General features: G+C 47.9%; 1 protein-coding gene across 1 annotated transcript in view; it reads right to left on the reverse strand.

The window, feature by feature from the left end:
- Window positions 1–209: 209 nt before the first annotated feature.
- Window positions 210–13,321, reverse strand: part of cfdp1 (craniofacial development protein 1) — a 37,725-nt gene continuing 24,613 nt past the window's right edge. Inside the window, exons 7-8 of the mRNA XM_062548315.1 lie at window positions 10,848–11,006; window positions 210–1,994 (exon numbers count right to left, since the gene is read on the reverse strand). Of these exons, the coding sequence (XP_062404299.1) occupies window positions 1,904–1,994; window positions 10,848–11,006 (250 nt within the window). The 3' untranslated portion in view covers window positions 210–1,903. The remainder of the gene's footprint in view (window positions 1,995–10,847; window positions 11,007–13,321) is intronic.

A 13,321-nucleotide genomic window follows, 5' to 3' on the forward strand; every position in this document is an offset into this window, starting at 1 on the left:
CACAGTGTGTGTCTAAGACCCTGGAGGAATTTGTGTGTGCGCGTGCGTGTTTCTGTGTGTGTGTGTGTGTGTGTGTGTGTGTGTGTGTGTGTGTGTGTGTGCGTGCCCATGTTTGTGTGTTTTTGAGGGTGAGATTGGAGAAGGGGGAGGGCTGTTCCTAATTAGGAGTTCAAAGTGATTACAAACAAGTTCACGTTATTTAAAAAAGATGGTAAGACCTTGTTTAATACCATGTCACACTTGAGGAAAAAGTGGTTTACACAAATCTTAGTGACGACTGAAACATTTTAACATGGGGAAAAACCTGCTCTCTTCCGTAGAACCAGAGAATAAAATAGACAACAACTCCTGAGAGAAAGGGAGATAGGGAGGGAGGGAGAGAGAGAAGAGAGAGAGAAAGAAAGAGAGAGAGAGAGAGAGAAGGGAGAGAGAGGCGATTACATGGTGACATTCACCCTGTTATTACTCATGAAAAAGACTTAAGTACAACTTGGGGCTTCAGTCAAGACACAGAATTACACTGTAATAATAATGTAAGTCACAACCATTGTTTTTGTGTCAAATATCCGCGATGTAGATGGCTGAAACACACACACACACACACTCACACACACAGTGGGATGACACAATTTCTCTCTAGAGAATATCTGAGCAACAACAAAGCCAGAAAAAAAAAAAGATATCGAGTGAGATTATCTCCTGTGATGACAGTGTTTAAGAACTCCTCTAAGCTCTGGCACATTTCGAACTAGAGCCTGGTTGGACTACAGGCCCAGTCAGTAGAGGAAAAGAAAACACACACACACACACACACAAAAAAATGGTGTGACATTGCAGCAGTGGCCATGCTAACGGTGAGAATGGCTAGACGGCTATAAAGCTTCTATATGGGGTGGCCAGAGCTATGGTCACAGTAGACCGCTCCTGGTGCCACTGAGGAGGCTCAACATGTCATTACAAGTGCTGTGCGGCATGGACAGAAGGCACACAGAGATACCACTTTACCTGCTGGACTGATTAAGTGTGAGCACACTCAAGATCAGCGCAAACAGAGTGTTTGTACTTGCAGTCAGTCACAGACCTGTTTTTTTTCCCCCACCTCACTTCCCATGAAAGCCATACTGGTTCAGTCTGTACAAACACTGAATTTATACCATTTCTGTAGAATCACTAAGTTATGCTGGCATGGTGATATCTCTGTAAGGGTCCTGTCTATGTTGCAAAGCATATTGAGCCTCTTCAGCTGTGCAAAAAGCGCCATAGTTCCACATCAGCTTCTTCCCCGTATGGTAGCTTTGTAGCTTCTTAAGGAAGCTACCGAGCTTATGGTAGCTTCTCACCACTAGCGAGAGAGCTATCACAATGTTGCACTGATTTTCATCCCCCAGTCACCCCACCAACACCAACAGTACTCAAGGACCTCTAATAACAGGGTTGTAGGTTGAGACGTGTCCTCCTTTAAGTCTGCTATCTATCCACTATCCAGTTCCTGCTTTCTCTCTTCAGCTCTTCATCAAGTGTGTTGACCCAGTTGCGTGTCCCCCATTGGGCCCGCCCCTCTTCAATAACTGTCCAATCAGAGCTCTGGGAACGTTCTGTCCCTTTCATCCGGTTGGGTCTGAGCCCATCTCCATCCGTCCATCCATTCATACAGGTGATGCTTAGTGGACAGGAACAGGTGCTGCTGGGCATGATGGCCACCGCAATGTACTGGCTGCTTTTGTATCAACACAGTAGAGCAAGGAACAGTGTGCGTGGAGGGCGATGGATTGTGGATTGCGATGGTGATCTGAAAACAAAAGCAGACTGTGTGTGTTTGTCCGTCTGTGTGTGTGTGTGTGTGTGTGTGTGTGTGTGTGTGTGTGTAGTCTCTTGATGGTGTCCTCATCACTGCTTCACTGTGTCATTGTTTCATGTTGTGCAGACGGACTTCTCGCTCCAGCTGGAACTTTCTCTGGTCCACTCTTTCCAGAAAGTTCTTCCTCTCCACATACCTGATGGAAGAATACAAGCGCAGTAAGTATCAAGATAAGGAGTCAGGATGTTGGATTGAACTGGGGTGATATTAATGGGGTGATGTTAATTCGGTGCTTCAGGCATTATACAGAACAGTGAACAGATTTTGAGGGGATAAATCAATAAGGAGTGAAGGCCAACTTGCTGAACGAGAGTTGGTGTTTCAAAGACTGCACTACAGCAGTATATAATCTACCCTTAATGGAAAACAACATTTTTGTTTGGGGAAGAGAGCGGACCACCATTAAACAATTCAGGTGAATTGAGACGTCTTATAAACGTGGTTATAGGCAATGAGTACTGATAATAATTATAAAACAAATAGATTTGAATGCACTGCATACTTCCCGCACCATACCACAGTCAGAACAGACGGTGACCAAGACCCTAATCCCCCAACCCATGACATTCATCTGAAGACAGCATGACGCTCACATGCAGGGCTCCAAACTAGCACGCGCCAAACACCAGTGGCGAGTATATGCTTGTGTTGGTGGCTGCATTATGGGTCACATGTAACACTTCTGCTTAGCACCGCTACACACAAGATCCCCACACAACAGCACACGCATGCAAAGGTACACACACAAAAGGGAAGGCACAATCACATAGATAAGAGTGCGCTGACTCAATCACTCTCACACACACACACACGGGTGAGTAGTTACACAACCGTTTCCTGTTTCAGCGTGTATGGAGGGTGATTTGCAGAGTCATGTTGTTACAAACGTCTCGGATGACATTAAAATTCTGCAGCTTCCTGCCAGACACTCCACTACAGTACCTCCTGCATACTACTCCTATGGCCCAGAGACAGACAGGAGCCAACGGGAACACACACACACACACACACACACACACACACACACAACACACACACACACACACACACACACACACACACACACACACACACACACACACACACACACACACACACACACACACACACACACACACACACACACACACACACACAGTCCCCGAGTTGAGTGTTGATGAGTGTGTGCGTCACCGTATGTGTTAATGTTGATGTGTGTGTCTGTGTGTGTGAGAGAGATTCTACTACTTTCAAAAAGATGAAGGTGATACCAGTAAGGAAGGATGTATGAAGGATACATGAGTTGGGCTGCAGTACTTTTGAGTCAGTGTCCTAATTCTCAAAGCCACTCACTGCTTTTCTTCCTGTCTGTCTGGTGGCTCCGCCGTTTCCTTTGAGCTTCCAGCCAACTTTCTGAATCCAAGGGGGGTTAAAGTTGTCCTTCAGCCTGTTTTGTTTTGTGCTAAAACGGTTTCCGAGTGCCATATTTAAACCACATCAAAATCCGCCTATTTTTTTTTTCTTTCTGGGCACTACAGTATATAAATAAAACATAGACTTTTTTTTAGTATTTCTAACAACAATCATAATGAAATTGATTTTGCTTTAAAGGACTGATGCGATCTAACATCTGATGACGGTCAAGAAGATGTGTGTGTGATTTTAGCATCCAGGCTCCCACAGTTTGGATTTCTTTTTTTTCTTTTCTCAAGAGAGTAGTGGTGTCTGGCAGCTCCGCAGGCCACCGAAGGGTGTAGTCTCCTCTAGGAAACATCTACGTGTGTGTGTGTGTGTGTGTGTGTGTGTGTGTGAGAGAGAGAGTCAGTAAACGAGAGAGAGAGATTGACAGAACACAAGACTGAGAGATGACAACAAAGACAAACACATGGGGCTTGTGAATGTACAGTATGCATCTACAGTATAATAGGGCTGTCACTTTTTCCAATGCTCAAGTTTGTACCAATTTCAGATGAAACACTATTCGTATGAACATATTCGAACCTACATGCTCATATGCCCTCTAATTGAATGGCGTTTTTGTTTTTGCACATCATGGATCAAACGAATTTTGGAATATGGGTTAAAAACTGACAGCCTTAGTCTATACACTGGGATGGAGGGGGCAAAGTGGGTGAGGAGGCAGCTCAAATCCCAGAATCCCCACCACCATCACACACACACACACACACACACACACACACACACAAACACAACTAGGGGCCTGCGGGCTCCCAGGCCCTCCCCGAGACTGAGCCGCTCCACTGGGCCCCCCCACCCCCCCCCCCCCCCTCAGGGCTTCCTCCCACCGCCCGCCTGCGACCACATCCCTCCTGGGGAGACGGGCGATCTGGGCCGACAGCGGAGGAAAGGAGGGGAGGCAGCCAGCAATTTGGCCTGTCGGAGCAGCTTTATTTTTAAACCCCCTTTTCTTCCATGTGGGGCTTTTAATTTGCAGCACTCTCTCTCTGCTCCCTTACTGGTGTCTGGTGGAGTGTGAGAGTGTGTGTGTGTGTGTGTGTGTGTGTGTGTCTCTGTTCACCCCTCTCTTACTGTCTTACTGTACAAAAAAAAAAAGACCCTGCATGGCCCAGATGACGACACTGTCTGAGAGACTGGGCGAAGTGTGAAGGGTTAACATGGAGAATGTAACCAAGACTGGTCTCAGTGGATGGAGATGATGTCATTGTATACAACTCTCCTCTGATGGGATTGGAGATGGCATAAACAACCCCCCCCCCCACACCACACACACACTGTAACACACAAACTGCCCTCCACACACTATCACCACCACCACCACCCTTACCCACCCAACCCTAAGTGCAGCCTGGGATTGCACAGCAGCAAATCACTGATCCCAAACTGCCTCTGAGGATGCCGGCTCACAGTGCTGCGGACAGTGAGCATCGGGAGGAGGAGGAGGAGGAGGAGGAGGAGGCGAGCCCGGTAGCTATGGAGACACCCTCCCGCCCGAGAGAAGCTGGAGAGGTAATTATGAGGATGGGGATGGGGACGGGGGTGAGCTAATCCAGCAGGTAACAATGACGACGCCGTGGGGGAAGAGGACAGAAAGGGAAGGGGGGGCAGCCAGCCAGCCAATCAACAGGACTGCGTTTAACACAGGGGTTTAACACCAGGGTTTAACACAGGTTCCCAAGAGTACCAAGGGGAGACATGCATATCTTGAATTTCCCCTTGGGGATCAATAAAGTATGTATGTATGTATCTATCCATCGATCTATCTATCTCTGAGGAGTGAGGCCAGGCTCCCTGAAAGAGCATCCCCAGACATTAAGGTGCACCTCAGAGCTCAAGGCTGCAGGCTCCACCGTAGTGTTCAACAAATAACTCACTTGCTTCACACCTACTGTGCCCCTGTGGTTTCCTGTACTTGGGGCAACAAAGGACTACCTGTTTTCGCGGCGGCTGTTTATCATTAGGTTCAATACTACAACAGGAAGCTAACGCAGGTTTAGCCGTTGGAGGGTTTCGTGAGAGGACGAGTGCATGGCCTCTGTGTTTGGCTTAAAGAGGTTATGCCATGCGGTTTCATACCCATCACTGGGACGGCTCCGGTAACATATGAGAAACAAGGCGTGTTCAATCCGTGAGAAGTAAGGTTACACCCCAGCCAAAACCACAGTAACCAAACCTCCATCAACCACCAGAGATATCCTACTTCCCCTAATCAGGCTTTATACTGGAAACAGGTTGCAAAAGCACCATCAATGAATCAGAACACTGTGTGTGTGTGTGTGTGTGTGTGTGTGTGTGTGTGTGTGTGTGTGTGTGTGTGTGTGTGTGTGTGTGTGTGTGTGTGTGTGCGCGTGTGTGTGTGTGTGTGTGTGTGTGTGTGTGTGTGTGTGTGTGTGTGTGTGCGCGTGTGTGTGTGTGTGCGTGCGTGCGTGCCAAGTATTTTAACTTTACCAAGCTGAAGCATAATGATATATCTGCTACTATCTGCTTCTTCGCTACAGTATAATAAGTATGTATTTGTGTGTGTGTGTGTGTGTGTGTGTGTGTGTGTGTGTGTGTGTGTGTGTGTGTGTGTGTGTGTGTGTGTGTGTATGTGAAGGTGGATGAAGTGAAGATAAAACCAGCAGCACTTGATCTGAACAGGTGCCTACACACTTTTCTCTCTCTTATCAAATGCATTATGTAAAACTCTCAAACTCTTCGGGGGCCGAAGCTGAGGAGATGAGTGTGTGATGACCACCGCTGTGTAAACACGCAGGGAAAAACCAAAACACATACACAGAGACATAAACAAACACACAAACACACACAAGCATGTCTTTACCTGTAAACAAATACTCATTAAGTTACTCTCATTCCTTCTCGCATACATTAACCCAGCACACACCACCCACCCATCCAGCCCACGTTCTCTCCCAAACACAGGCACGGGGACACAGAAACACACACAGTCGGCATGACCGTGCATCCGAAAAACATGTAATTTCAGCAAACACGGTGGTGGGTTGCCCCGAAAAGCTCCGCTGCAATTAGAGAGAGTCGTTTCGGAGCGGCTTCCCGGGGGTGCGCCGCAGGAATGACGACACTTATAGAACGGCGGGAAAACAAGCCCCGTCGGCGCGCGGTCCCGGCCCTAAAACCACACACTCCCCCGTCGCCAGGAAGGTCAGCGAGGAGCCCGCGGCTCACGGGACGAGACGAGGCGAGACAAGACGAGACAAGACACTGATGTTCCCCTGAGGCACTTCAAAAAGAAGAAGAAGAAGAAGAAAAAATGGATCACAGCTGTTTTAGTTTCCGGTGTGAGCTTCCAGAAATGGCTATAAGGGAATTTGAATAAATAAAAAAAGACATATTTTATCCATTTAATGTCTGTGATAGGGTAAGGGTTTTTAATAAACATTACTTTGGAACTGAGGTACACCCCACCCTAAACCTCACACATACACACACACTAATGCTCTCTCTCTCTCGCTCTCTCTCTCTCTCTCTCTCTCAAACACACAAATATTCATACAGACGTTCTGTCTCCCACCTCTCTCTTTCTCTCGCTCACTCTCTCTCTCTCACACACACACACACACACACACATTCTCTCATTCACATTCTCTCACACAATCTCTGATAATTTCTCTCTTCCTCCCTCTCTCTCTCCATCACTACCACCATCTCTGTCACATGCACTCTCCATCACAACCATGCAGCGACACACACATGTTCTCTTGCTCACACTGACACACACACACAAACACACAGTCTTGCTTCCTTACTTGCACGCACACGTGTACACGCACACACTCACACACACTGTCTTGCTTCCTTACTTGCACGCACACACACACACCCACTGTCTTGCTTCCTTACTTGCACACACACACACACACACACACACACACACACACACACACACACACACACACACACACACACACACACACACACACACACACACACACACACACACACACACACACACACACACACACACACACACACACACACACACACACACACACACACACACCCTCTGTCCCCTGCCATGCCCTGTCTCACTCTGGCCTCCAGCGCTCTCTTCCCCAGACGTCCAGGCAGTGGCCGGCGGTAATCTGTTTTAAAGCGAGTTTTCCTTCGCCCCGCTCCCGCGCCATCCATTCTCCCGCACGCCTGGCAGAAAAGGATGATGGGAAATGGAGCAGGCGGGCGGGCGGGCGGTTAGCGGTTTGCGGGAGCTGTGTGTCCCGGTCCGGTCTGATCATTAGTCAGGCCTGAGATCAGCGTTCAATTATTCATGCGCTTCTGCGCCAACCTTCAGCAGAGAAGAATGCCACTGCAGAGAGTAGCTGACAGCACAGGAAGAGGGGGGGGGGGAGAGAGATAGAGAGAGATAAAGAGAGAGAGAGATAGAGAGATATAGAGAAATACATATAGAGAGAGATGGAGAGAGATAAGAGATAGAGAGAAAGAATGTGTGTATGTGAGAGGTAGACCGAAAAAGAGAGAAAGAGGGAGAGATAGAGGGCAAGAAAAAGCAAGAGAGAGTATACAAGTGAGAGAGAGAGAAAGAAAGAAAGACTAAAAAAGGAGAGCGAGAGAATGAGAAATTGAAACAGAGCCAGAGTGTGTGAGAGAGAGAGGATATAGAACGAAAGAGTACAGCAGAGAAAGCACAAGAGAAAGAGAGAGAAACATGAGAACATAACAGAGTGAGAGTGAGATGAGAGGAGAGAGAGAAGAAGAGGAAGGGAGAGAGCAAAAGGGGAGACTGATGAGCAGAGAGGGAGGAGAGGGAGAGGGAGAGAGAGATGAGCAGAGGGAGGAGAGGAAGAGAGAGGGAGAGAGGGAGGAGAGGGAGGAGAAGAGAGAGATGAGCAGAGAGGGAGGAGAAGAGAGAGATGAGCAGAGAGGGAGGAGAGAGAGAGGGAGGAGAGGGGGAGGAAGAGAGAGGAAGAGAGGGATGCCAAGAGAAGAGCATCAGGGACAAAGAGGAGAGAAGACACTCCAAGGTACAGGGAGCGGAGACACACGCCACTCCAATTCTGTTAAGCCGCCCTGATTCTGAGCAGGCTGGGAAACGGCCTTCTGTCTCTCTCTCTCTGTGTGTGTGTGTGTGTGTGTGTGTGTGTGTGAGTGTGACTGGAGTGAGTGTGTATGATGCGTGTGGACAAACAGACCTAAATGCTGGATGCTTAAAGTAGGTGGTATACTCCTCTGTGCACATTTGCACTGCATTAATCACAATCATTGGAAGGCACACTAGAACCCCTTCACCCCCCCCCCCCCATTAAATAAATCCCCCACTACCCCCCACGCATGTCGCGTTGATGACGCAATTTCCTCCACGCGCTCCATGCGTGGGACACAGACTGTACCAGACCCCCTTAGGATCTGCTTTTGAGTTCTTCTTCCAAATTCAGAATGTTATCTGAACAGCTCCATCTGAGACGCAGAGCAGCTCTGGCGGCAGCAGAAGACGGTACAGTACAGTATATGCACCACAAGTATGTGCGTGGGCTGTGCTTCTGCACGTGCATGCCATGCATAACTATGGGTCATATATCAAGTCTGTTTTTGGTGGGCGTGTGGAGACGCACATGTTTGTATTTTTGTATGAGTGTATGTGTGTGTGTGTGTGTGTGTGTGTGTGTGTGTGTGTGTGTGTGTGTGTGTGTGTGTGTGTGTGTGCATACTTTATGTGTGTGTGGGTTGATGGAGAAGGGTGGACCCATAAGTGTGGATCATGTATCAAATCCCTTTTTCTCTGGGCGTAGGCGTGTGTGTGTGTGCGTGTCTGTCTGTGTGTGTGTGTGTGTGTGTGTGTGTGTGTAGGTGGAAGAGAGCAGGTGTCTGCCCACACAGCAGAGATCCAGGAGAGATGTAGCAGCTTCAGTTCCGGCAGAAAACTCTGCTCTGCTTCACTTACTCTGCCTCTACTCCTACTCCTCTGCAGCAAGTGGACTGGAATAAGTGTGTAGATAGTGTATGTGTGGATAGTGTGTCTGGCGTGTATATCTGTATGTGTATGTGTGAGTGTGTGTGTGTGGATAGTGTCTGGTGTGTGTGTGTGTATGTGTGGATAGTGTCTGGCGTGTGTGTGTGTGTGTGTGCATTCTAGAGGCTCTGCAGATAAAGCCTACCTAAGTTAAGTTCCTCCACTTAGCACGGCAGGGAAACAGATTCACTCCTGATCTGGTGCTAGTCAAGTGTGTCCACGCCAAATCAGCACTGAATCCAGATTACCTGCATGAGTCCGCCACCATTAGAGAGAGCGCAGCTGCGACTGAAACACACACCCAGCCTCTGTGGGACGCGACTCCTCAATCAGTCTGGGAGTGTTGCTATTGTATGTTGCTGTTGTTGTACTGCAGGGTGAGCGTGTGCCTTACACGCTCGTGTTTGTGAGGAGCACAGCGCCGGTGCGTGTTGAGAGGCTCTGGATGATCGCCTCTTTCAAATGAATAAAGGCCACATTTGCATGCGATGTGGACTCCATCCCCCCTGAGGCACACGCCCCAGTGGCTGATGGGAAGTCAATCTTCCCTGACTCTCCTGGGTTGGTTCAGCTCTTGGAACAATTGTTTTTTTTTTTTGTTTTTTTTTCACGGACAATAGTATCTATAGATTTCGTTTATTATGTGTTTGTATAAAAAATAATCAGCTTGTTTTCCCTAAAGAGAACATTACCGTTTTTCTTCACTCAAAATTGTGCATGTGCTTTCTGCTATGCCCAGTGCCTCAAGAGGCCGTTATCTCCAGGTCTTACAGAAGGTTTCTATGTCAGGTCCACTTCCTGAAGGCCAAAACATGGCCCTTCACAGAGCTCTGGATGGAGAGGAGATGCTGGCCTTGCTCAAAGGTCAAACTCTTAATGCCAACCACCTGCAGCACAGAGTGGGTGACCTGATGACTGGAAAAAATAACATGGACAACATGCAGCCAGTGAAAAGTGAAGCAGACCTGGCTGATTTTCACTATGCATTCCGTGGATCCAAAGAGCACTTAATGGACAGACTCTGGCTCCACATTGGCCATTATGCCAGGCCATTTTGGAGTTTGGACCCAGTCTTCCAACCCCCCCGTGTAAAGGGTACGCGGATTTGTACAGAACCGTTTACAGGTACAGGGTGATGGGTTCAATACAGATGTGTGCCGACTGTACCAAATGCAGTCTTTAACAGTAATCAACAGGAAGGGTTTTTGCAAGCGGACCATGTTTCAAATCAAATTTCTGGACCAGATGTCAGTTTAGTCAATTAACTTCAAAAAACTCTTTTGGCGCTTTTTCAAAAAAACTATCCATCATTGCGCATCAGCACTATGAATTTTATGTTAGCAGTACCTACAGGTTTACCATACCGTAAATGAACTGAACCGTGACTTAAAACCGAGGTACACACCAAACCGTGATGGTTACGGTTACGGTTATGTTCCGTCGCTGTTATGTATTTAGCAGACGCCTTTGTTCAAAGCGAATTTTATGTACCGTTACACCCTTACTAACGATCACCACCACCACCACCAGCAGCGGAGCACTCACCCCTCTTTGCCGCGGTTGTGTATGGCCAGCTCGTCGCTGATGCCCTCCTCGTCCTTGAAGGTGTCCCAGTCCAGACGGGACTTCTCCAGCGTGCTCATCTTCTGCTTCTTCCCTCCGATGCGGTTCAGGATGCCGCTCATCCCTGCCGGCCTTTTCCCACTGGACGGTGACAACAGACAACAACCGCACTTAGAACAGCCATGATAACACAACGTCGAGAGCATATATTGTTGTTTTAACACTCTGCAAAGCGCCATGAGACATGTGTAATGTTTTGCTGCTCTATACATGAAATTACTGTAAATTGAAATTAAATTGGAACTGTTCAGTCTTTACAGCTTTTCATAAGACAAGAAGGAAAAATACCTCAAAATAACAACAGACACAAATAGGAACTGAAGTTGAAAAGAAAAAATAGAGCATAAAATAAAACAAGTAAGTACAGTAAGGCATAAAATAATACAAATAGCTGTATGAGGACCATGTGAGAGTTAGAGTCAGTCTCATTACATAAGATGACACTTCAAAGTGGTTGATACTCTGCATGTGGCTTTGACTGCTGCCTAAAATAAACTCACTCTACCCAACCACATTACCAAACATTACACAGGATGAAAAAAAACATAGTGAAGGGTAGCTTCAGAGAAGACATGTTAGAGGTCCAGTGGAAAGTGTGCATGTGGATGGATAGTAAGTGTGCATGTGGATGGAAAGTAAGTGTGCATGGGGATGGATAGTACGTGTGCATGTGGATGGAAAGTAAGTGTGCATGGGGATGGATAGTAAGTGTGCATGTGGATGGAAGGTTAAGTGTGCATGTGGATGGAAAGTAAGTGTGCATGTGGATGGAAAGTAAGTGTGCATGTGGATGGATAGTAAGTGTGCATGTGGATGGAAAGTACAGTAAGTGTGCATGTGGATGGATAGTAAGTGTGCATGTGGATGGATAGTAAGTGTGCATGGGGATGGATAGCAAGTGTGCATGGGGATGGATAGTAAGTGTGCATGTGGATAGTAAGTGTGCATGGGGATGGATAGTAAGTGTGCATATGGATGGATAGTAAGTGTGCATGTGGATGGATAGTAAGTGTGCATGTGCATCCAAGTACAGGAGGGGGAGAATGAAGGCAATATGACAGGTTTCTTGAACACCATGACTGTTCAGACAAATACTCTTCTTCATCCGGGACAAAAGCAGTGCTTCTCTGCATCTCCATATATATGCCATATACACACACACAGTTTCCTATGAACACCTATCACAGGGTTCTGAAAAGTACGGATGTTGACAGACAGAGAGAGACCAAGTGAACGACAGACAGACAGACAGACACACTGACTCTCTGAGCGCGGCAGACGCCTCATGATATAGGAAAAAAAAGGCGGACCCCTCGCTGTGATGTTTTCAAACGTGCCTGGTGCCTTTGAGGCAGTACAGCAGAGAGCTACGGCGGAGAGAGGAAACAAACACGACTGAGGAGGGAAACCGAGGACGCAACTCACCACAGCGAGAGGGAGGGGAGGGCGCCAAATGAATCATTCATTAAAGAGTGGTACGGCCCTTCTATTTCCCACACACACACACACACACAGACAGACAGACAGACAGACAGACACAAACCAGACACAAACACACACAGACAGACATGAATGGAATCCGTGTTGTACTGGATATGTGGCAGCTGTGGTGGCAGAGGGCCGAGCGCGGGGCCGCGTATCTGTGCTAAATAATACAGAAGTCATCTTGACACGCCGGGTTTCGCTCCAGCGCTGTAATGAAATGTTAAACGATCTGTAGCGCACGGAACGGCTGAAGACATCAGACTAGGCTGCCCCCACTACCACACACACACACACTCACCCACACACAGCTGGGGGACCTCGGGGTGTAGGGTATATGTGAGCGGGGGCCGTATGGGGGAAGGGTGTAACTGTGTCTGTGTGTGTGTGTGTGTCTGTGTGTGTGTGTGTGTGTGTTGGGGGAGCTTCCATTAAAGGGTTGGGGTGCAGTGAGGGGTGTCGGTGGTTCCAAGGACAGACACTTTCACGCCCAGGTGAGTCATGGCACAGGCCCCGTGGAGAGGAACCGCCACTGTGACAGGTGCTGAGACTGCTGAGCCCGCTCATTCTAGGGGCTCCGGCGCAGCACCCGGGCGTGTGTGTGTGTGTGTGTGTGTGTGTGTGTGTGCGCGCGTGTGTGTGCGTGTGTGTGTGTGTGTGTGTGTCTGAGACAACACAAAGCGACGAGAGAAGATACAGAAGCTGAATTGAAATGTGTGTGTCTAACAGGGACAGGTAAAAAGTGTGTGTGTGTGTGTTTGTGTGCATCTATGGAAAAATGGAAGACAGAAAAGATAATGGATAAAAGATGAAATAATGTGCCTCTATGAGAGTGAGAAATAGACGTGTCTGTGTTCTAACTTGGGTCTTAGAGAACAACAGGCTGCCATCAGAACCGTGGTGTTTCTCTATAC

This window comes from Sardina pilchardus, chromosome 10 (genome assembly GCF_963854185.1).
Source record: "Sardina pilchardus chromosome 10, fSarPil1.1, whole genome shotgun sequence".
NCBI classification, from domain to species: domain Eukaryota; kingdom Metazoa; phylum Chordata; class Actinopteri; order Clupeiformes; family Clupeidae; genus Sardina; species Sardina pilchardus.